General features: G+C 41.3%; 1 protein-coding gene across 1 annotated transcript in view; it reads left to right on the top strand.

Annotated features, from left to right (window-relative positions):
• Positions 1-24,581, top strand: part of gatad2ab (GATA zinc finger domain containing 2Ab) — a 66,448-nt gene extending 41,867 nt beyond the window's left edge. Inside the window, exons 3-11 of the mRNA XM_061977814.1 lie at positions 15,692-15,815; positions 15,921-16,052; positions 16,292-16,363; positions 17,917-18,033; positions 18,119-18,298; positions 19,518-19,767; positions 19,861-20,258; positions 20,332-20,485; positions 23,001-24,581. Of these exons, the coding sequence (XP_061833798.1) occupies positions 15,692-15,815; positions 15,921-16,052; positions 16,292-16,363; positions 17,917-18,033; positions 18,119-18,298; positions 19,518-19,767; positions 19,861-20,258; positions 20,332-20,485; positions 23,001-23,137 (1,564 nt within the window). The 3' untranslated portion in view covers positions 23,138-24,581. The remainder of the gene's footprint in view (positions 1-15,691; positions 15,816-15,920; positions 16,053-16,291; positions 16,364-17,916; positions 18,034-18,118; positions 18,299-19,517; positions 19,768-19,860; positions 20,259-20,331; positions 20,486-23,000) is intronic.
• Positions 24,582-25,533: the final 952 nt, after the last annotated feature.

Below are 25,533 nucleotides of genomic sequence, written 5' to 3'. Positions count from 1 at the left end.
TAAATAAAAATGTGTAAAAATAAATAAATAATAATTTCCAGGTCCACAAGCATCCTCATTCACAACACGTTCTCTTAGATTTCCATGTTATGATACATGTTCACATTATTTGACTGTATCTAAAAAAGACAAAAAATATATTTTTATTTAAATGAAGTTATGAAATAATCCTAAATGAAATACAATGACTTGGTTTATATTATTGTATATACTAGGTCAGTGGTTCTCAACCTTTTTTCAGCAATGTACCCCCTGTGATTTTTTTTAAAATTCAAGTACCCCCTAATCAGAGCAAAGCATTTTTGGTTGAAAAAAAAAAAGATAAAGTAAAATAAAGCACTATGTCATCAGTTTCTGATTTATTAAATTGTATAACAGTGCAAAATATTGCTCATTTGTAGTGGTCTTTCTTGAACTATTTGGAAAAAAAAGATATAAAAATAACCAAAAACTTGTTGAAAAATAAACAAGTGATTCAATTATAAATAAAGATTTCTACACCTAGAAGTAATAATCAACTTAAAGTGCCCTCTTTGGGGATTGTATTAGAGATCCATCTGGATTCATGAACTTAATTCTAAACATTTCTTCCCCCAAAAAATAAATCTTTAACATCAATATTTATGGAACATGTCCACAAAAAATCTAGCTGTCAACACTGAATATTGCATAGTTACATTTCTTTTCACAGTTCTTTTTGACAGACATTTTAGTGACAAACCTGAGCTTGTGCTTCACTGAGTTTATGAACTTACATTCATATTTTGTTGAAGTATTATTCAATAAATATATAAAGGATTTTTGAATTGTTGCTATTTTTAGAATATTTTTTAAAAATCTCACGTACCCCTTGGCATACCTTCAAGTACCCCCAGGGGTTCGCGTACCCGCATTTGAGAACCACTGTACTAGGTCATAAAATCAGTGTCAGTTGAGTCGGTCCATAGGTTGCCTGTAGGGATTTTTAATGTCCAGCAGATGTCAGTATTTAGTGACACAGTATTGACACAGTATCAATACAGTTTTGCAATGTGTCAAAACGCTTCATGATGCCTCATCAACCCATCACTAGTAGATAGGTTATAGCTGCATCGCTCGCGGCTCGTCATATATTTAACGTTAATCCGTGATTTCACCGAGCGTTTCACTGACGGTGAGCAGCCTGACGCTGCTTCATTAACACCGCCGCTGTTTGACTCGTGGCCCGGGGCAGACGCACGTAGTAACAGTCACGTGTTACAATACTGACGAGCTAACGTGTCCAGGTTATAAACCTGTTGTCAATAAACACACATGGACTGAAGCTAAATTGTCCACTGTCCACTGCAGCATGTGAATGCAATGAAAATAATAAAATCTGAGCCAACCAGCTGTTAAAATGTTGTCCAGGTTAATGTTTTGGCCATTAAATACCGTTCATTTCAAGATTTCAACTGTGATTGGGCTTTAAACAGGTGGCTGACCTGTTCAGATGAGTGTAACTGCTACTGGTCAAATAATGTGAAATAGCATTTAATTTTACATGTATGCAATGCCATTTAAATGCAATTATAGATAATAATAATAATAATAAATACTGTGTAGTGTTGTAAATAGTCAACGGGAAGGATTCTATTAAGATATAAGCCATGAGCACTACACAGCCAGAAAAAAACCTAGGCAGGACAAGTACAAATATTGGGGCAAGTAGATTTGAGAAGTCAGGCAAGTAGAAAAAAACCTTAACGTTGAACCCTGCATGTGTTGAGCTGCTGCCGCTTAAGGTTAGTCGGCACTGTACATAGAGCGCTTCTGCTCGTTAGTAATAAATTCTAATGTTGGATGTTCACTCCTTCACACAGATGAGTATAGAAAAATATTTTCAACGGCCGAAAAGGGCTCGACTTGGAGAGGAGGTAGGCCTACAGTTCGGACCACAGGTGCGACCTGTTCAGCAGCAGCAGCAGGAGGAGGAGGAGGTTGACTGACTGTGGCAGGAAACCTCTGCCTCTGTTTCACTTCATGTTGCTGGTAAATAATATGGTTGTAGTAGTAGGCTAAAGTTAAATTATTTAGTATCCACTAATTATAGGGGCAGAGCTTTAAGAGACATTTTAGCTTTTATATTTTATAAGATATATTTTTTGTAAGAACCACAATTAATAAATATATTTCAGTGAATCACTAATTGTTCAAATCTGTATATAAATATGTACATAAGAGACCCCCAATCCCCCCCCCCCCCCCCCCCCCCCCCCCCCCCCCCCCCCCCCCGCCCGCCCGCCCGCCCGCCCGCCGACCACACCACCACAAATAGATGCCTGTCCTGTGGGAAACACTGCAATCTGTCACTCCTAATTGCTAAATCCCATGAAATCTTATACGTCTAGTCCAGGGGTCGGCAACCTTTACCAGTCAAAGAGCCATTTTGACCAGTTTCACAAATTATAGAAAACAATGGGAGCCGCAAAAACTTTTGAAATTTTAAATGAAATAACACTGCATACAAAGGTTTTTTTTTTTACTTTGTGCTATGTATTAACCAGGGGTGTCAGACACGCTGCCCACACCTTTTATATGGAATTTTTAAGCTGGTGCGGCACGCAAGTTTTATATGAATAGCGCTTGTCAGCGTCATGCGTGCCGTGATGTTACAGCATATAGCGCCCACTACAACCAGCGTGCCTGATCAGCTACCTGTTGTATGGGGCTTCCGCTTGCTCACATAGGTTACAGCAAGGCATACTTACTCAACAACCACACAGGTTACACTGACGGTGGCGGTATAAAAAAAACTTTAACACTCTTACTAATAATGCGCCACACTGTGAACCCACACCAAACAAGAATGACAAACACATTTCGGGAGAACATCTGCGCCGTAACACAACATAAACACAACAGGACAAATACCCAGAATCCCATGCAGCCCTAACTCTTCCGGGATACATTATACACCCCCGCTACCAAACCCCGCCCACCTCAACCGTCGCACAGAGAGAGAGAGGGGGGGGTTGATGTGTGAGGGAGCAGGCTTGGGGTAGGGGCGGGGTTTGGTGGTAGCAGGGGTGTATAATGTATCCCGGAAGAGTTAGGGCTGCATGGGATTCTGGGTGTTTGTCCTGTTGTGTTTATGTTGTGTTGAGGTGCAGATGTTCTCCCGAAATGTGTTTGTCATTCTTGTTTGGTTTTGGTTCAAAGTGTGGCGCATTATTAGTAAGAGTGTTAAAGTTGTTTTATATGGTCACCGTCAGTGTAACCTGTGTGGCTGTTGACAAAGTATGCCTTGCTGTCACGTACGTGTGCAAGCAGAAGATGTATATTGTATAACAATTGTTAGGCTGGCACGCTGTTAATACAGATTGTAGAGGGCGCCGAATGTTGTACCATCATAGCACGCCCTTATTATAGCTGTAAGGGTGAAAATCGGTGAATATTGATCCCGGGAGTTTTCTGCGAGAGGCACTGAAATCCGGAAGTCTCACGGGAAAATTGGAGGGTTCAGCAAGTAAGCTGCTGAGCCGCATCACAGTGATCAAAGAGCCGCATGCGGCCGCGGGTTGCCGACCCCTGGTCTAGCCTCTTACGTGAATGAGCTAAATAATATTATTTGATATTTTACGGTAATGTGTTAATAATTTCACACATAAGTCGCTCCTGAGTATAAGTCACACCCGCGGCCAAACTATGAAAAAAGCTGCGACTTATAGTCCGAAAAATACGGTACATGGATGTCATTGTGGCTTGTGCAGCCCTTTGAGACACTCGTGATTTAGGGCTATTATAAGTAAACTTTGATTGATTGATTGATACTCTTGCAGGGTGGAGGGGGAGAGGAATTTCCCGTATTTTGTGTCCATAATGCCTCAATGGCCAATTTATGTAAATGTGGCGATGGCACCATGTAACCCACCCCAAGCGCCACAGTGGGACTGCAGTTCTGTAGAAAAATGCTGATCACGTATTAAAAGGTCAAATGTTAAGATGTAAGCTTTTGGAAATTATGACTTTTCTTCACCTCTTCGACTTTCATATGTCTGATTTCTGACTTGCTAAAAGTAAATTATAGATTTGAATCATGCAATTTTCACCTGCTAGTAAACAAGTGTGGCCATGGACTGCGAGAAGCTGGTCGACTTTCACGTGCCCCGAGATGGTGAAAAAGATGCTAGTTGCTGCAGCGTTTTTTTGTAACACTTCGTGAGGATTGCGATTGAATCTTCATCTGAAGGGGATTATGTGAGCATCCCGTCGGTTTTGTTATGGTTAAGTTTGTATGTTTAACACCTAGAAATTCTGTTGATGCAATAGTGTTTCGATAAAGTTGCATCCGTTGAGTGCTCCGCTTCTAAAAGTTATTGCACATTCTCTATGAGCATTCTCTATGAGTTCGGGCTCAAAAATGTAAGGTTCTGGACCATAATTTTTCCCAAGGTAATAGCTGTTGGCTCTCACAAAGTCTGCTTGATTAACATTGTTGTTGATGGGGAAGGGATCTGTGGTTGCCACTTATTTTTCATGGATCATGGGACTACCTTGCTCATTAACTATCAAAATGGCTCGGTAAGATCTGCGAGATTGATACTATTTTGATAATATCTATTTATTTGCAAACTTTGGAAGTCTTTTTGTGTCATATCAGATATATATGATAATAGCTTCAATACTGGTACTTTAAGTAAACCACCCCATGGAGGTTGAAGCTCCACACAAAGCTTACGATCCCCCGCGATTACTGATTGAGCACTTCTTGCAGTGTGGCGGTCAACATAAAGCCGAGGCGTGAAAACAAAACAGACCTCACATAACCAACCTGATGTGGGAGTTCTTCCCAACCAACTTGCCCTGTTGCAGTTTCTCAAGAGAGGCCCAAGTTACGTAGGTCAAGGTTGAAGAAGCATCAGATTGCCCCTTTGTATCGGACATAGTTTATTAGAAGTGCATATATGAAATGTAAACTGGCCTCAGACTTGAGTTGAGCTTGAAAAGGTATCTCCTTTCTCTTTTTCCTATCTTATCAGGTTGGCTTCTTTTAACAACTGGGCAGTAGTATTAAAGGTTTCATATTTCATTATTTTTCAGCTATTTTAAATAAGCCTCACAGGCATACTTGCCAACCTTGAGACCTCCGAATTCAGGAGATGTGGGCGGGGTTGGGGGGAGGGGTGTGGGGTGTTGTATATATTCTCAATTTTCTTATATATATATATATATATATATATATATATATATATATATATATATATATATATATATATATATATATATATATATATATATATATATATATATATATATATATATATATATATATATATATATATATATATGTGTGTGTGTGTGTGTGTGTGTGTGTGTGTGTGTATGTATGTATGTATATATGTATGTGTATATATATGTATGTATATATATGTATATATATATATATGTATGTATGTATATATATATATATATATATATATATATATATATATATGTATGTGTATATATATATATATGTGTATATATATGTATGTATATATATGTATGTATATATATATATAATATATAGTATGTATATACGTGTGTGTATATATATATGTATATACCGTATTTTCCGCACCATAAGGCGCCCTGGGTTATAAGCCGCGCCTTCAATGAACGGCATATTTCAAAACTTTGTCCACCTATAAGCCGCCCCGTGTTGTAAGCCGCATCTAACTGCGCTAAAGGAATGTCAAAAAAACAGTCAGATAGGTCAGTCAAACTTTAATAATATATTAAAAACCAGCGTTCTAACAACTCTGTTCACTCCCAAAATGTACGCAAATGTGCAATCACAAACATACGTATATCAACATGGACAGAGCTGCGTGAAAAAAGCCACCCGGCCTCTTCGCGTAAACTTAAACTTACCTTAACCACTCGCTCATCTTTTCTTCATCCATCCCTTCGAGTTAGCTTTTATGATGACGCCGGCTGGAAAGGTCTCTTTTGGCAAGGTCTTCCTTTTGAATATCACCATGGGTGGAAGTTTCTGGCCATTAGCATGGCAAGCTAGAACCACAGTGAAGGATGACTTCTCATTCCCTGTGGTGCGAATATTCACCTTACGTGCTCCCGTTGTATCCACAGTGCGGTTCACAGGAATATCAGTTGCTATGAAATAGTAATCCGTGTGCGGATGGAGAGATTGCGTCTTTTCATGAACCGGATACCTGTCGCTTAGTAGGAGCCATTTTGTGGTCTTTACAGATGTAAACACACAAAGGAAATGAAACGTACGGTGATATCCGCGCGCTTTTTCTTCTTCTACGCGGGCGGATGGTTGCTTACAGTAGAAGAAGAAGCGCTTCCTGTTCTATGGGGGCGGGTGCTTACCTTGGCGGTTGCTTGCGTAGAAGAAGAAGCGCTTCCTGTTCTACCGGGAAAAAAGATGGCGGCTGTTTACCGAAGTTGCGAGACCGAAACTTTATGAAAATGAATCTTAATATTTATCCATATATAAAGCGCACCGGGTTATAAGGCGCACTGTCAGCTTTTGAGAAAATTTGTGGTTTTTAGGTGCGCCTTATAGTGCGGAAAATACGGTATGTATATATATATATATGTATGTATATATATGTGTATATATGTATGTATATATATGTATGTATATATATGTATATATATATGTATGTATATATATATATATATATATATATATATATATATATATATATATATATATATATATATATATATATATATATACAGTGGGGCAAACAAGTATTTAGTCAGCCACGATTGTGCAAGTTCTCCCACTTAAAATGATGACAGAGGTCTGTAATTTTCATCATAGGTACACTTCAACTGTGAGAGACAGAATGTGAGAAAAAAATCCAGGAATTCACATTGTAGGAATTTTAAAGAATTTATTTGTAAATTATGGTGGAAAATAAGTATTTGGTCACTTCAAACAAGGAAGATCTCTGGCTCTCACAGACCTGTATCTTCTTCTTTAAGAAGCTCTTCTGTCCTCCACTCGTTACCTGTATTAATGGCACCTATTTGAACTGGTTATCTGTATAAAAGACACCTGTCCACAGCCTCAAACAGTCAGACTCCAAACTCCACTATGACCAAGACCAAAGAGCTGTCGAAGGACACCAGGAAAAGAATTGTAGACCTGCACCAGACTGTGAAGAGTGAATCTACAATAGGCAAGCAGCTTGGTGTGAAAAAATCAACTGTGGGAGCAATTATCAGAAAATGGAAGACATACAAGACCACTGATAATCTCCCTCGATCTGGGGCTCCACGCAAGATCTCATCCCGTGGGGTCAAAATGATCATGAGAACGGTGAGCAAAAATCCCAGAACCACACGGGGGGACCTGGTGAATGACCTGCAGAGAGCTGGGACCAAAGTAACAAAGGTTACTATAAGTAACACACTACGCCGACAGGGAATCAAATCCTGCGGTGCCAGACATGTCCCCCTGCTTAAGCCAGTGCATGTCCAGGCCCGTCTGAAGTTTGCCAGAGAGCTCATGGATGATACAGCAGAGGATTGGGAGAATGTCATGTGGTCAGATGAAACCAAAATAGAACTTTTTGGTACAAACTCAACTCGTCGTGTTTGGAGGAAGAAGAATACTGAGTTGCATCCCAAGAACACCATACCTACTGTGAAGCATGGGGGTGGAATCATCATGTTTTGGGGCTGTTTTTCTGCTAAAGGGACAGGCCGACTGATCCGTGTTAAGGAAAGAATGAACGGGGCCATGTATTGTGAGATTTTGAGCCAAAACCTCCTTCCATCAGAGAGAGCTTTGAAGATGAAACGTGGCTGGGTCTTCCAGCATGACAATGATCCCAAACACACCGCCCGGGCAACGAAGGAGTGGCTCCGTAAGAAGCATTTGAAAGTCCTGGAGTGGCCTAGCCAGTCTCCAGACCTCAACCCCATAGAAAATCTGTGGAGGGAGTTGAAAGTCCGTGTTGCCCGGCGACAGCCCCAAAACATCACTGCTCTCGAGAAGATCTGCATGGAGGAATGGGCCAAAATACCAGCTACTGTGTGTGCAAACCTGGTAAAGACCTATAGTAATCGTTTGACCTCTGTTATTGCCAACAAAGGTTATATTACAAAGTATTGAGTTGAATTTTTGTTATTGACCAAATACTTATTTTCCACCATAATTTACAAATAAATTCTTTAAAAATCCTACAATGTGAATTCCTGGATTTTTTTTTCACATTCTGTCTCTCACAGTTGAAGTGTACCTATGATGAAAATTACAGACCTCTGTCATCATTTTAAGTGGGAGAACTTGCACAATTGGTGACTGACTAAATACTTTTTTGCCCCACTGTATATATATATATATATATATATATATATATATATATATATATATATATATATATATATATATATATATATATATATATATATATATATGTATATGTATATATATATATATATATATATATATATATATATATATATACATCCATCCATCCATCCATCTTCTACCGCTTATTCCCTTTTGGGGTCGCGGGGGGCGCTGGAGCCTATCTCAGCTACAATCGGGCGGAAGGCGGGGTACACCCTGGACAAGTCGCCACCTCATTGCAGGGCCAACATTCACACTCACATTCACACACTAGGGCCAATTTAGTGTTGCCAATCAACCTATCCCCAGGTGCATGTCTTTGGAGGTGGGAGGAAGCCGGAGTACCCGGAGGGAACCCACGCAGTCACGGGGAGAACTTGCAAACTCCACACAGAAAGATCCCGAGCCCGGGATTGAACCCAAGACTACTCAGAACCTTCGTATTGTGAGGCAGATGCACTAACCCCTCTTCCACCGTGACGCCCTATATATATATATATATATGTATATATATAATATATAGTATGTATGTATATGTATATATATATATATATATATGTATATATATATAATATATAGTATGTATGTATATGTATGTATACAGGTAAAAGCCAGTAAATTAGAATATTTTGAAAAACTTGATTTATTTCAGTAATTGCATTCAAAAGGTGTAACTTGTACATTATATTTATTCATTGCACACAGACTGATGCATTCAAATGTTTATTTCATTTAATTTTGATGATTTGAAGTGGCAACAAATGAAAATCCAAAATTCCGTGTGTCACAAAATTAGAATATTACTTAAGGCTAATACAAAAAAGGGATTTTTAGAAATGTTGGCCAACTGAAAAGTATGAAAATGAAAAATATGAGCATGTACAATACTCAATACTTGGTTGGAGCTCCTTTTGCCTCAATTACTGCGTTAATGCGGCGTGGCATGGAGTCGATGAGTTTCTGGCACTGCTCAGGTGTTATGAGAGCCCAGGTTGCTCTGATAGTGGCCTTCAACTCTTCTGCGTTTTTGGGTCTGGCATTCTGCATCTTCCTTTTCACAATACCCCACAGATTTTCTATGGGGCTAAGGTCAGGGGAGTTGGCGGGCCAATTTAGAACAGAAATACCATGGTCCGTAAACCAGGCACGGGTAGATTTTGCGCTGTGTGCAGGCGCCAAGTCCTGTTGGAACTTGAAATCTCCATCTCCATAGAGCAGGTCAGCAGCAGGAAGCATGAAGTGCTCTAAAACTTGCTGGTAGACGGCTGCGTTGACCCTGGATCTCAGGAAACAGAGTGGACCGACATCAGCAGATGACATGGCACCCCAAACCATCACTGATGGTGGAAACTTTACACTAGACTTCAGGCAACGTGGATCCTGTGCCTCTCCTGTCTTCCTCCAGACTCTGGGACCTCGATTTCCAAAGGAAATGCAAACCAAACCAACCCAAACCATCAGTGATGGTTTGGGGTGCCATGCCATACACACACACACACACACACACATATATATATATATATATATATATATATATATATATATATATATATATATATATATATATATATATATATATGACTGCGTGGGTTCCCTCCGGGTACTCCGGCTTCCTCCCACCTTCAAAAAACATGCACCTGGGGATAGGTTGATTGGCAACACTAAATTGGCCCTAGTGTGTGAATGTGAGTGTGAATGTTGTCTGTCTATCTGTGTTGGCCCTGCGATGAGGTGGCGACTTGTCCAGGGTGTACCCCGCCTTCCGCCCGATTGTAGCCGAGATAGGCTCCAGCGACCCCGAAGGGAATAAGCAGTAGAAAATGGATGGATGGATGGATGTATATATATATATGTGTGTATATGTATATATATGTGTATATATATATATATATATATATATATATATATATATATATATATATATATGTGTGTGTGTGTATATATATATGTATGTATAAATAATCCGTTCATGAATGAGTATATCTGTTCGGCCACCGTGTTCAATAGAGAGGACTGATCTACAAAATTTGCAGGCAGCATACTCCTTCCCCTTTGAGCTGTCCTTGATGAACTGAAATGATTTTTGTCCAATCATTTTGGAACTTGCAAGCGTACTTCTTCTTCTTACTCGTCGTCGCCATGTCTCTTCTTCGTTCTTCTGCTTCGTCTCTGTTATGTTTTTGGACATTACTACTTGCCGTAGTTTTGAAGTAATGCATGATGGGAATCGGGATGTTGTGTGTCAGTGTATTAACGTGCCGGCTGGAATAAACACGCTGAGAAATAGCTCCGTGCTACTTCTACTTTATGGGTTATAGATAAACCTATGGATAACGGAGACATGTATAATAGTCTCCTTTTCAGGTGAGAGAGGACACTAAAGGCAGTGCTTTTAAGGCACGCCCCCAATATTGTTGTCCGGGTGGAAATCGGGAGAAATTCGGGAGAATGGTTGCCCCGGGAGATTTTCGGGAGGGGCACTGAAATTCGGGAGTCTCCCGGGAAAATCGGGAGGGTTGGCAAGTATGCTCTAAGGTCCCGCAGTAGTGTATTGCGAGTGTGTTGGCCAAAATCCCAAATTTAGATGGCTTGAAAGAGCTTTTAGCAAGCCCTACTGGAAACCCACACCATTTTGCGTGTCTGGAGCTTTAAAACTAATGAGCAGTGTTTGCCAATGCCTGTCTCGAACAGTGTGTGACTCCAGGAATATATTTACTGTAACTCTGCAATTGTCCAATGTACAAACCCCGTTTCCATATGAGTTGGGAAATTGTGTCAGACGTAAATATAAACGGAATACAATGATTTGCAAATCATTTTCAACCCATATTCAGTTGAATATGCTACAAAGACATTATATTTGATGTTCAAACTGATAAACAATTTTTTTTTTTGCAAATAATCATTAACTTTAGAATTTGATGCCAGCAACACGTGACAAAGAAGTTGGGAAAGGTGGCAATAAATACTGATAAAGTTGAGGAATGCTCATCAAACTCTTATTTAGAACATCCCACAGGTGAACAGGCAAATTGGGAACAGGTGGGTGCCATGATTGGGTACAACAGTAGATTCCATGAAATGCTCAGTCATTCACAAACAAGGATGGGGTGAGGGTCACCACTTTGTCAACAAATGCGTGAGCAAATTGTTGAACAGTTTAAGAAAAACCTTTCTCAACCAGCTATTGCAAGGAATTTAGGGATTTCACCATCTACGGTCCGTAATATCATCAAAGGGTTCAGAGAATCTGGAGAAATCTCTGCACGTAAGCAGCTAAGCCCGTGACCCTCGATCCCTCAGGCTGTACTGCATCAACAAGCGACATCAGTGTGTACAGGAAATCACCACATGGGCTCAGGAACACTTCAGAAACCCACTGTCAGTAACTACAGTTGGTCGCTACATCTGTAAGTGCAAGTTAAAACTCTCCTATGCAAGGCGAAAACCGTTTATCAACAACACCCAGAAACGCTGTCGGCTTTGCTGGGCCTGAGCTCATCTAAGATGGACTGATACAAAGTGGAAAAGTGTTCTGTGGTCTGACGAGTCCACATTTCAAATTGTTTTTGGAAACTGTGGACGTCGTGTCCTCCGGACCAAAGAGGAAAAGAACCATCCGGATTGTTATAGGCGCAAAGTTGAAAAGCCAGCATCTGTTATGGTTTTTCGGGTGTATTAGTGACCAATACATGGGTAACTTACACATCTGTGAAGGCGCCATTAATGCTGAAAGGTACATACAGGTTTTGGAGCAACATATGTTGCCATCCAAGCAACGTTACCATGGACACCCTGCTTATTTCAGCAAGACAATGCCAAGCCACGTGTTACATCAACGTGGCTTCATAGTAAAAGAGTGCGGGTACTAGACTGGCCTGCCTGTAGTCCAGACCTGTCTCCCATTGAAAATGTGTGGCGCATTATGAAGCCTAAAATACCACAACGTAGACCCCCGGACTGTTGAACAACTTAAGCTGTACATCAAGCAAGAATGGGAAAGAATTCCACCTGAGAAGCTTAAAAAATGTGTCTCCTCAGTTCCCAAACGTTTACTGAGTGTTGTTAAAAGGAAAGGCCATGTAACACAGTGGTGAACATGCCCTTTCCCAACTACTTTGGCACGTGTTGCAGCCATGAAATTCTAAGTTAATTATTATTTGCAAAAAAAAATAAAGTTTACGAGTTTGAACATCAAATATCTTGTCTTTGTAGTGCATTCAGTTGAATATGGGTTGAAAAGGATTTGCAAATCATTGTATTCCGTTTGTATTTACATCTAACACAATTTCCCAACTCATATGGAAACAGTGTTTGTAATAGATGTCGTACATAATCAATCAATCAAGCAATCAATGTTTATTTATATAGACTTAAATCACGACTGTCTCAAAGGGCTGCGCAAGCCACAACGTCATCCTCGGCTCAGATCCCACATCATCCCACACATAAGGACACCACCGTTTCGCAAAACACTCTCATAGCTATGTGTGCTACATCGCAAACCTTACTATTACATTTTAACAGCAGCATTATGCTAGATTAGGCTATTTGCATAAGTAAATGATCAAACTTACAGCTCCACTGTAGGTTTACTTTAAGAAGTACAGCGAAGCATGTTTTTAAACTTTTATTTTACACAAAGCTGTCTGTGAAGTGGTGGGCGCATACACGAGGCGGGTCACAAGCAGTATCATATCCATTAGGAAGGATGTTTTCCCTTCATGATGTCATGAAAACATGGAGCTTCAAAAGCGAGGGAGATTTTTCTCAGGTTTAGTGCTCATAAGCAAGCCCTCGGGACGAATCGCCGTCATAACATTAAAAAAAGTACATTTTTTTGGGAGACATGTTCCACCTACCAATATAACCGACTTTGGAGAGTGTGTCGGAGTCAACACAGAGGTGGGACTCTGCCTGTGTGAGCATATTCTGCAATGTAGGGACACAGGCTGTTCACAGTGAAACACATCTGCTAAACTGTGATCTTTTTATGTCTCCTAATATCACATAACTTAGTTGCGGCCTCATTGGTGGACGTCGTCCTGCAATTGTGTCCTGCCGAGTGCTGTCCCGTACAAGTGTGCACAAAGTGTGAAGAACTAATCGGGAGTATAAAAGATGCACAAGTACTTTTGGGGGAGGGGTATGCCAAGTAGTGACTGGTTGAGTGACTGAGTGAATGAGAGAGCGTGTACACAATAGGTTGGCTCCTGGCCATGTATTCCCCTCCCCCCATCATGTCACCCTCTCCCGTGTCTCCGGCGGATCTCGGCTCGGCTCAACTTGTGACTTTGGTGTCGGCAGCTGGGAGGGAGGGGAGAGTCGAGGCCCAGGCTCTTCCCGGTCTGACTAGGCCACAAAGGTAGCGGAGGGTGAAGGAGGCCTTTTGGTGGTTAAAAACATGGCCTGGGTGTTGTTGACACACCGTGAGTAATTCTTAACTGTGGGTGCATCATTTTTCAGTCTTCCAACTTTGACTTTAGTGTTGATCCCTGCCGTGCTTAGAAGCAGATTTATTCTTCTGCCATGCAGCCCATGTGACGTGCAATGTCCTCCACCCGCCATCGCCTATCTCCACCCACCCTTCAAGATTCATCCGTGTATGTTTGTTTTTCTCAAATCATCAAGAAAAGCCAGTTTCATTTTCGTCTTAACTGCTCCTCCTGTAATTTGGACTGTGCACGCTTTTTGCGACGGACTGTCTCATCTCAGCGGAACTTGTGATCCCGTGTTGTTGTTAGGTGCCTTTGGAGCCTTTGTTATACTCCCACTGCCGCCATTACTCCATTATTGATCTCCTAGTGCTTGTCCTCTTATTGCCTCAGTGCACAGTTTTAACCACATTGGGAGGGTGATCAAAACCAATTATATACTGCCATCTAGTGGATGAAACTGCAAGGGGTTTGCCGACTAAAGATTTTATACAATGGTGTTCTGTCTTAAATTAAGATACCAATATATACCGATACCAATATTTTTGTACCGGTACCCAGGGGCGCCGAAAAGGGGGGGTAAAGGAGACGGATTCTAGGGGCCCATGATGGAGGGGGGCCCAGAGAGGCCCCTAATGATGATGAAATTATAATACAGAAAAAATAATGACACTGTGTTGGGGGCCCTGTAAAGATTATTTTCATGGGGCCCAAAATCCCTAGCGGCGCCCCTGCCGGTACCAAATGTATTTTGGTACTTTCCGGTACTTTTCTAAATAAAGGGGACCACAAAAAATGTCATTATAGGCTGTATTTGCACAAAAAATCTTAGGGTATATTAAATATATGTTTATTATTGCAAGTTTGTCCTTAAATAAAATTGTGAACATACAAGACAACTTGTCTTTTACTAGTAAGTAAGCAAACAAAGGCTCCTAATTTAGCTGCTGACATATGCAGTAACATATTGTGTCATTTATCATTCTATTATTTTGACAAAATTAGTTAGTTGGTAGAAAATGAATTATTAATCCACTTGTTCATTTACTGTTAATATCTGCTTATTTATTGTTTTAACATGTTCTATCTACACTTCTGTTAAAATGTATTAATCACTTATTCTTCTGTTGTTTGATTCTTTACATTAGTTTTGGATGATACCACAAATTTGGGTATCAATCCGATACCAAGTCGTTACAGGATCATACATTGGTCATATTCAAAGTCCTCATGTGTCCAGGCACGTATTTTCTGAGTTTATAAACATAACATACATTTTTTAAAAACTAAAGATTTTGTGATGCTAAAAGATGTTGACGTAATCATAGTAGTATCGACTAGATACGCTCCTGTACTGATATCAGTACAGTGGATGTAAGGTGTACCGTATTTTTCGGACTATAAGTCGCAGTTTTTTTCATAGACTTATATATGTTTTTTTCCTTCTTTATTATGCATTTTCGGCAGGTGCGACTTATACTCCGAAAAATACGGTAGCTAACATGTAGCTCCACCAATGGCGTTTGTTTATATTGTAGCGTCCCGGAAGAGTTGGTGCTGCAGGGAATTCTGGGAATTTGTTGTGTTGTGTTTATGTTGTGTTGCGGTGCAAATATTTTCCCAAAATGTGTTTGTCATTGTTGTTTAGTATGGTTTCACTATATGGCACATGTTTATGACAGTGTTGGCGTTGTTCATACGGCCACCCTTAATGTGACATGTATGCTAGCCATGTATGCTAGCTAGCCATGTCTTATAGCTGACAGGTGGGGGACTGGTACTTTTTAGAGGCGGTATAGTACCGAATATGATTCATTAGGATCGTGGCACTATACTAATACCGGTATACCGTACAACCCTAGTCTTAATATGTTGTTAAAACACTTTCTAAGTATTATTGTTCCTTGTATTCCCTCAGTGAAATCAAGAGGGAGCGCCAGATGTCGTCGTCGGATGACGTGATTGTGTTATCAGACAACGAGCCATCCAGTCCCCTCATGAACGGCCACTGCTTCACCAAGACAGACACGGACAAACTTATGGTGGGGCAAACTGTTCTAAAGTCATAGTGCTTGCAAGGTTTATATGTGTTGAAATTGTACTTGCTGGTATAGAAATATCATCAGATGTCTCTTTCCGTTCAATAGAGGAGTTCCCCTGAAGAAAGGGAGCAAATCATTAAACTGCTGAAAGAAGAACTAAGACTCCAGGAGGCCAAGCTAGTACTACTTAAGAAACTACGACAGAGCCAGATCCAGAAGGAGAGCACGGCTCAGAAGGTAAGAAGACAACCAAGGCCTCTTTGTGGGTCAGGTCAATATTAGCTTTTGTTCAAATCCCCAGAGGGTGGTTTGTGGATCAGCCGGTGGTGACTTCAGTTCACGAGATGTTTTGTCGAGCATCTATGTTTGATAAGACTTCAGTTCACGAGATGTTTGGTCGAGCATCTATGTTTGATAATAGACTGCGGAAATGTACAGCTCAGCTTTAAGTTACCGTAATGTTTATTTTTCCCTAGTTGTCTGGCTCTGTGGCAACTCCACCTCCTCTGGTGAGAGGTAGCATTACATCAAGCAAAGGACCCCTCCAGGTATAAACACACCATAGACCTGTTTTTACAGTCGTCATTGTATCTTGGACATGTTTATTTAAGTTGATTTATGTTCTCTTCTTTTTAACCTAAATTACTGTCAAGGTTAAAATGACTATTGCATGAAGCTCACAATGTAAATAATGGATATTACCTCTAAATTAGAGATGTCCGATAATATCGGCAGGCCGATATTATCGGACATCGATAAATGCGTTAAAATGTAATATCGGAAATTATCGGTATCGTTTTTTTTATTATCGGTATCATTTTATTTTATTTTTTTTAATTATTTTTTATTAAATCAACATAAAAAACACAAGATACACTTACAATTAGTGCACCAACCCAAAAAACCTCCCTCTCCCATTTACACTCATTCACACAAAAGGGTTGTTTCTTTCTGTTATTAATATTCTGGTTCCTACATTATATATCAATATATATCAATACAGTCTGCAAGGGATACAGTCCGTAAGCACACATGATTGTGCGTGCTGCTGGTCCACTAATAGTACTAACCTTTAACAGTTAATTTTACTCATTTTTATTCATTACTAGTTTCTATGTAACTGTTTTTATATTGTTTTACTTTCTTTTTTATTCAAGAAAATGTTTTTAATTTATTTATCTTATTTTATTTTTTTAATATTTTAAAAAAGGACCTTATATTCACCATACCTGGTTGTCCAAATTAGGCATAATAATGTGTTAATTCCACGACTGTGTACATCAGTATCGGTTGATATCGGTATCGGTTGATATCGGTATCGGTAATTAAAGACTTGGACAATATCGGAATATCGGATATCGGCAAAAAGCTATTATCTGACATCCCTACTCTAAATGCATGCAATCTATTAACCTGACTCTCGCCAGATCCTTGTAGTTCACTGAGCTCCACACAAGGATCTGGGACTTCTCAATAAGAGATGTATTTCAGAAGGCGGGGCCTTGTAAAAAAAATAATTGTATGTGATTGGATAAAACACTTGTCCGTTATCTTGAATGACGTGCTACTTCAACCACTCACATCGAAGTCAACCCGTGACACTAATGAGAGCGACGCTGGGGAATCCAAAACAGAACAGCCGACATATTGGATAACGACAGAGCGGAAATAATTAATTCATTAATTTAAAGAATTAATATTCGATTTATTCGACAAAAGAGTTGCAATAGCAGTATCAATGTCATCACACGACTCCTCGTTGTTTGAATCAAACAGTCGCTTCGGCGCTACGTCACATCTATGAAATCCCACCCGGCGATGCTGATTGGTTCATTATTTTTTGCTATCTTGAAGGAGTTTGCATTGTCCTCGAGCCCAGATCCTTGTGTGGAGCTCAGCGAACTACAAGGATCTGGCGAGAGTGAGATTAGCAATCTATAGCTGAATGTCAAATTTAGACTTTTATACTTTTTATAAACGTGTTTTAACCATGTTAAATAGTTTTAACATTTCATTCAAAAGATCATGGTATATCACATCAAGTGTATGATACAGATGTAGGATTTTTGTGCACAACTGGTAACATATATTGTGTTAACAGGTGACGGGTCGCAGCTCAGGCACCGTGATCCCCCCGCCACTGGTGCGAGGTGGGCAACACGTCCAATCCAAACACAACTCTCAGACAGTCATGCCGCCCTTGGTCAGGGGAACCCAGGTACGTAGCAAGTGACATTCCACGTCTCCTGTGTCACCATGTCGTTTGTCCCTGGCTCATTCAGTGTATTACTGTGACTCCCCAGCACATCGCTGGCCTGCGTCAGCAACCACAACAGCACAGCGGCTCGGGACCTCCTCCTCTTCTGCTGGCTCCCCGGGCCTCTGTGCCCAATGTCCAGGTGCAGGGACAGAGAATCATTCAGCAGGGGCTCATACGGGTGGCTAACGTGGCCAACAGTAATATCTTGGTCAACATCCCACAGGTGAGAATTCCAAACCCTTACGGTCTACCACAGAGTGTGTAGCCTCAAGAATGCTACACTGTAACTCTGCGCTTGTTCAGCATCATAGATGCCATAATTCAGATGCAAGCATGGTCCATTTAGGAGTTGGCTGGAGAACACAAACATTAGCAACATCAGCATAGCTATTTGAGCTACAGTGCTAACAATTAGACATGTCCGATAATGGCTTTTTTGCCGATATTCCGCAACTCTCAAATACCGATTCCGATATCAACCGATACCGATATATACATTTGTGGAATTAACACATTATTATGCCTAATTTTCTTGTGATGCCCCGCTGGATGCATTAAACTATGTAACAAGGTTTTCCAAAATAAATGAACTCAAGTTATGGAAAAAAATACCAACTTGGCACTGCCATATTTTTTATTGAAGTCACAAAGTGCATTATTTTTTTTAACATGCCTCAAAACAGCAACTTGGAATTTGGGACATGCTCTCCCTGAGAGAGCATGAGGAGGTTGAGGTGGGCGGGGTTGAGTTGGGGGTGTAGGGGGTAGCGGGGGGTGTATATTGTAGCGTCCCGGAAGAGTTACTGCTGCAAGGGGTTCTGGGTATTTGTTCTGCTGTGTTTATGTTGTGTTACGGTGCGGATGTTCTCCCGAAATGTGTTTGTCATTCTTGTTTGGTGTGGGTTCACAGTGTGGCGCATATTTGTAACAGTGTTAAAGTTGTTTATACGGCCACCCTCAGTGTGACCTGTATGGCTGTTGACCAAGTATGGGAGCATTCACTTGTGTGTGTGAAAAGCCGTAGATATTATGTGACTGGGCCGGCACGCAAAGGCAGTGCCTTTAAGGTTTATTGGCGCTCTGTACTTCTCCCTACCTCCGTGTACCACGCCGTACAGCGGCGTTTTAAAAAGTCATACATTTTACTTTTTGAAACCGATACCGATAATTTCCGATATCACATTTTAAAGCATTTTTTTGGCCGATAATATCGGCAGTCCGATATTATCGGACATCTCTACTAGCAATACAGTAACGTTTTAAGCCACCTCACTGAAGAAAAACAAAATGATCAAACATACAATTCCCAAGTATGTAGCTGACTGGCAGCTATATTTTATTGAATATGTAGCAAATTATGCTTTTTTTTTTACAGAGTTGTTGTCCGTTCATGCACAAATGTAAAAATATGGCAACTTAGGGGGTTCTACTCTGGTTTTCAGGCATCTCCAACTGGCATGAAGAGCTCGTCGGTGTCGCCCAACTCTGGCATCAACGACTCGCCCGCCAGCCGACAGGCCGCCGCTAAACTTGCTCTCCGTAAGCAGCTGGAAAAGACGCTACTGGAGATCCCGCCACCTAAACCGCCTGCCCCCGAATTTAATTTCTTGCCTTCTGCCGCCAATAATGAGTTTATTTACTTGTTGGGGTTGGAAGAAGTGGTGCAAAAACTACTGGAGATGCTTGGCAGAGGTGAGTTCTTGTGTTTGATGTTTGTGTTTGTGAATGTGAACACTGTATATGATGTATATATTTGTGTTGTTTTTCCTTTCCATTCCCTAATAGGCAATATGGGTCCAACAGCCGGCATGTCCAGCTCAATTCCCAAAGAGCCATACACCTGCACCCAGTGTAAAACTGACTTTACCTCCCGCTGGAGGAAAGAGAAGGCCGGGACTATCCTGTGCAACCAGTGCATGTCGTCCAATCAGAAGAAGGTCCTGAAGGCCGAGCACACCAGTCGACTGAAGGCGGCCTTCGTGAAGGCACTTCAGCAGGAGCAAGAGATCGAACAGCGCATCCTTCATCAGGCCACCACCTCCTCTGCCACGCCTGTCTCCAAAACCACCTCGTCCTCTCCGTCGCTGTCCAAAAGCGATGTTCTGGTATCTCAGCAGTACAAGCAGGTCAGAGCTGCCATGCCGCACAGATCTGTGACGGGCCACCACTCGGCCATTAAACAGGTAAGTTTAATCAGCCACTGATCAATGAAGTTCTAACAGTACATCACACTTGTTTACCTTCTTCTCCTTCTAGCTGCAGAGCGCAGTGACGGCTGCAGCCTTGGGCAGCAGGCCAGGTAAGCATGCGGCCGCACGCCCGCTGCAGCAGGGGGTTAAGGTCAGCGCCGGCGGCAGCAACAGTAACCAAGGCAACATGGCCACCTGGAGGAAGCAGACTAGCAACACCGGTACATAAACCACTACTATTCCTTTTTAGGCAGCACTCTTCTTTCTGGGTACTAAATATACACTTTTTTTTTCATTTAATTCTGAGTTGATCTGTTGATCTTCACTTTTTCAACACTCATCCAACTACTTTTTTGTTTCACAACTTTGCTGGTTACCCTATAACCTACTCACCATATTCAACAGCAGCTAACCTGAGTCATGATGCTACATATAGGAGTATTTGGGCCACTCTTAACACAATTCTAGAATATATTACTTTGAAAAAGGTTAACTATATAATCAATCAATCAAAGTTTATTTTTATAGCCCTTAATCACAAGTGGCTCAAAGGGCTGCACAAACCACCACGACGTCCCCTGATCTGAAACTGACATCAAAGAAGAAAGGCAAGGGAAAAACTCCAAAAGCCCAAAATGGGAAATTGAAGACACTTGAAAGTGGGGGGGAAAAAATCATGTTATCAATATTGGAAATAATTAAGAAAAAAAATAGACATATATATATTTTTTATTTAGTTTTATAAAAACGTAGTACAGTATGATAGCCACGTGAAAAATTGTCAAAATAAATTTTTACACATAAAAATTATTAAAATTATTAAAAAGTATTAATAATAGTAATTATATTTAAAATTATAACATATAAATAGAACCTTAGTGTTGTAATTCTACAGGTATTATTTTAACAACCCTATATTTAATAGTTTAATTGTTTGTATTTTGTATTTATTGATTGAGGGGCAGCACGGTGGGGTTAGTCCATCCATCCATCCATCCATCTTCTTCCGCTTATCCGAGGTCGGGTCGCGGGGGCAGCAGCTTAAGCCCAGACTTCACTCTCCCCAGCCACCTCGTCCAGCTCCTCCCGGGGGATCCTGAGGCGTTCCCAGGCCAGCCGGGAGAGATAGTCTTCCCAGCGTGTCCTGGGTCTTCCCCGTGGCCTCCTACCGGTCGGATGTGCCTTTAACACCTTCCTAGGCAGGCGTTCGGGTGGCATCCTGACCAGATGCCAGAACCACCTCATCTGGCTCCTCTCGATGTGGAGGAGCAGCGGCTTTACTTTGAGCTCCCCCCGGATGACAGAGCTTCTCACCCTATCTCTAAGGGAGAGCCCCGCCACCCGGCGGAGGAAACTCATTTCGGCCGCTTGTACCCGTGATCTTGTCCTTTCGGTCATGACCCAAAGCTCATGACCATAGGTGAGGATGGGAACGTAGATCGACCGGTAAATTGAGAGCTTTGCCTTCCGGCTCAGCTCCTTCTTCACCACAACGGATCGATACAGCGTCCGCATTACTGAAGACGCCGCACCGATCCGCCTGTCGATCTCACGATCCACTCTTCCCCCACTTGTGAACAAGACTCCGAGGTACCGGTACTTGAACTCCTCCACTTACGTACGTGTGCCTCACAATACGAAGGTCCCGGGCTCGATCCTGGGCTCGGGATCCTTCTGTGTGGAGTTTGCATGTTCTCCCCGTAACTGCGGATAGGTTGATTGGCAACACTAAATTGGCCCTAGTGAGTGAATGTGAGTGTGAATATAGCTGTCTATCTGTGTTGGCCCTGTGATGAGGTGGCGACTTGCCTTCTGCCCGTGTGCAGCTGGGATAGCGACCCCATAAGGCAGTGGTTCTCAACCTTTTTTCAGTGATGTACCCCCTGTGAAATTTTTTTAAATTCAAGTACCCCTTAGTCAGAGCAAAGCATTTTTGGTTGAAAAAAAGAGATAAAGAAGTAAAATACAGCACTATGTCATCAGTTTATGATTTATTAAATTGTATAACAGTGCAAAATATTGCTCATTTGTAGTGGTCTTTTTTGAATTATTTGGAAAAAAAGATAGGTTTTTATTTATATTTATAAAGGATTTTTGAATTGTTGCTATTTTTAGAATATTTAAAAAAAATCTCACGTACCCCTTGGCATACCTTCAAGTACCCCCAGGGGTACGCGTACCCCCATTTGAGAACCACTGCCATAAGGGACAAGCGGTAGAAAATGGATGGATGGATGATTTCCATTGCTTTGCAAATACAGAATAAACAAGTCATGCACTCAAAATTAAAATAACCTCTGCTCCTTTTATCCCTCTATTCTGGTTAAATTTAAATGAGAAATATTACTTAAATTCTGGTAATTTTATTTATGTAATATTAGCCCTTTTACAAGCTTCGTTTTATAAATGTTTAGTACAAAACTTGATACAACAAACAAGTACAAAAAAAAACTTGTTGAAGGGAACTAACACTTTTTTTGGTGTCGCGGTGACACAAAAACATGTTATCCATGTGATTCAAACATGACTTCTGCTGGCACGGGACACTAAGGTCGACTTCCAATGGACATTAAAGCTTCCATCTTAAACTTGATATCTCATCTACTGGCCAACAGCTACTACCATCTAACATCTTGTCCTTCCATCTTCCAACACGAGTGTGACCCCGCCCTCCCACCATCCCCTGACCTCCTCCACAGTGTCAATTAACCACTTGGTGCGTTTGTGTCCTGGCAGGCGTCACTATGGCCTATGTGAATCCCTCCGGCTTGACTGCGCACAAGACCAGCTCCTCTGTGGAGCGCCAGCGAGAATACCTGCTGGACATGATCCCTTCCCGCTCCATCTCCCAGGCGGCCAACACATGGAAATAATGTGTTGTTTTGGTTCCCCCCCCACTTGTAATATCAATGATAGCCATCATGCACACTCCCATCTATAACATTCTAATTCTTTCTATGGAATTCTGTGGGAAAAAAAAAAATCATGCAGAGCCTGGAGATGAACAAGAGCCCTTCCATAAGTGTGGGTTACAAAGATCATGTCCAGTTTTTTGGGTGGTAAGGGTTTCTCACCAGTCTAGATGGATGGGAATTACCACTGAATTTTACAACTCCTGTCTATGGATTAGACAGGGAGAAGATATTAAGATTATTATTATTATTAGATACAGTAGACTACACCTTACCTTCCCTTCTCTATCCGGTGGGTGAACTGATTTTGGAGGACCATCGCAAACTTCAGCTTTGCAAAAAAATAATAATTACAAAATAAAATTAAAAAAAGAAGACTGTAAAGCTGCACTTCCAGAGAAGTGTGTAGAATTGTTTGTATGGCTGAATGTTTAGGATTTTCTCTGTTCAGGATTATTATGCGCTCATCCGCCGCTGAATTTTACGGGCTCGCGTTACTGTTGAAGGTGGTTTTACATCTGCCGGTTTCCACATTGTAGCCGACTTTTAAATACTTAATAAAGATAAACAGGTTTCACTGACTAATGTAAAAAAAACTATTGTTGAATAATGTACAAAACAACCCTTCCAAAGAACCGAGTGGAGCCTCTCTGAACATGATGATGGGGGTGGTTTTGTCACAAATCTCGTTTGTGACAGGCATTTCTTTTTTTTTTTTTTTTGCTTTTAGTCCGAGGTTGTGGTGCATTATTTTCTTCTCTAGACAAAAAACTGTCCCCGGGTTTATTTATATGGTCACTTTAGGGAAAGTATTATGGATCTCCTTTGGCATTGTCCTTCAAGAGGAAGCCTTCAGAATGTAGGATGCAAACGAACAACCTCGTCAATCAGTCTTTTAGAAAGTTCACTTTGCGCATTTTATCAAGGACGAGTCACTAAACGTCATCGTACAAAAAGGAGAACCCCCTCTGCCGGGTTTTTACGACCACACTGACATCTCCACTTGTACTCGCTCATGGAAACATCTCTTCAAAGGCAAAGAGAGAATAAAACCGTGTGCATTCCACTACCAGGACTTCTTACATACTGTATCATCACTTCCTGCTTTGATTTTGGACTCCAACCTCCGCATCTTCTAGCGACATCCCAGCTCGCGTCTCAACATTCCCACAAAGTAGCAGCAGCCGGCCGCATCTTGTGGATGCAAGTGACACGATCTCAAATGAACCCTGCTGTTGCCACCCTTGTGTGAAGTCGGCACCATTCCGTTTGTTTTTAGAGGGGTGGTGGTGGCCCCAATCCATACTGTAAAGAAAATTACGTATGAGGAGATATTTAGTTTTTTTTGGATTTTTGTTTTCTCTCCTGCTCCATTAAAGAACAATAAAACAAATTTTAACCCCTCCTTGGATGCTTTTTTGTTATCTGAGTGTCATGAACATTTTTTTAAAATCAAAGCCCTACAGCAAAGCCATCTTTCTTCACATGTTGAGCAAGACACTTCACCCTTCCTCCTGACGGGTCATGGTTTGCGCCTTGCATGGCAGCTCCCGCCATCAGTGTGTGAATCTGTGTGTGATTGGGTGAATGTGGAAATAGTGTCAAAGCGCTTTGAGTACCTTGAAGGTAGAAAAGCACTATACAAGTATAACCCCATTTACCATGTTTACTTTGTATTTAATTGTAAGAAGCCTGCTCAGAGTTCAAACCCCCAGGCCTTACCTCCCGGCTTGGCACTCAGCATCAAGCGTTGGAATTGAGGGTTAAATCACCAAAATGATTCCTGAGTGCTGCCACTGCTGTTGCTCACTGCTCCCCTCACCTCCCAGGGGGTGGAACAAGGGGATGGGTCAAATGCAGAGGGTAATTTCACCACACCTAGTGTGTGTGTGTGTGTGTGTGTGTGTGTGTGACTATCAGTTTCACTTTAACTTTAATTTGGACAGTGGTTAGTTGTACTCAATGATTGAATCCCCATTGAGAAGACCAGGCTTAATCAAATGTTATTAGCGTATTTTTTGGATTATAAATGGCAGGTTTTTTTTCATAGTTCGGCCGGGGGTGCGATTTATACTCTGGAGCGATTTATGTGTGAAATTATTAACACATTACCGTAAAATATCAAATATTATTTAGCTCATTCACGTAAGAGACTAGACCAGGGGTCTGCAACCCGCGGCTCCGGAGCCGCATGCGGCTCTTTGATCACTCTGATGCGGCTCAGCTGCATACTTGCCGGGACTTCCGGATTTCAGTGCCTCTCGCAGAAAATTACCGGGATTAATATTCTCAGATTTTCACCCTTACAATAATATTAAAGGCGTCGGTTGAGGTGGGCGGGGGTGTATCATGTAGCC

This window comes from Nerophis lumbriciformis, linkage group LG18 (assembly GCF_033978685.3).
Source record: "Nerophis lumbriciformis linkage group LG18, RoL_Nlum_v2.1, whole genome shotgun sequence".
NCBI classification, from domain to species: domain Eukaryota; kingdom Metazoa; phylum Chordata; class Actinopteri; order Syngnathiformes; family Syngnathidae; genus Nerophis; species Nerophis lumbriciformis.
Note: the sequence above shows the minus strand (reverse complement) of the source record. Positions and strands in the feature narration are given on the sequence as shown.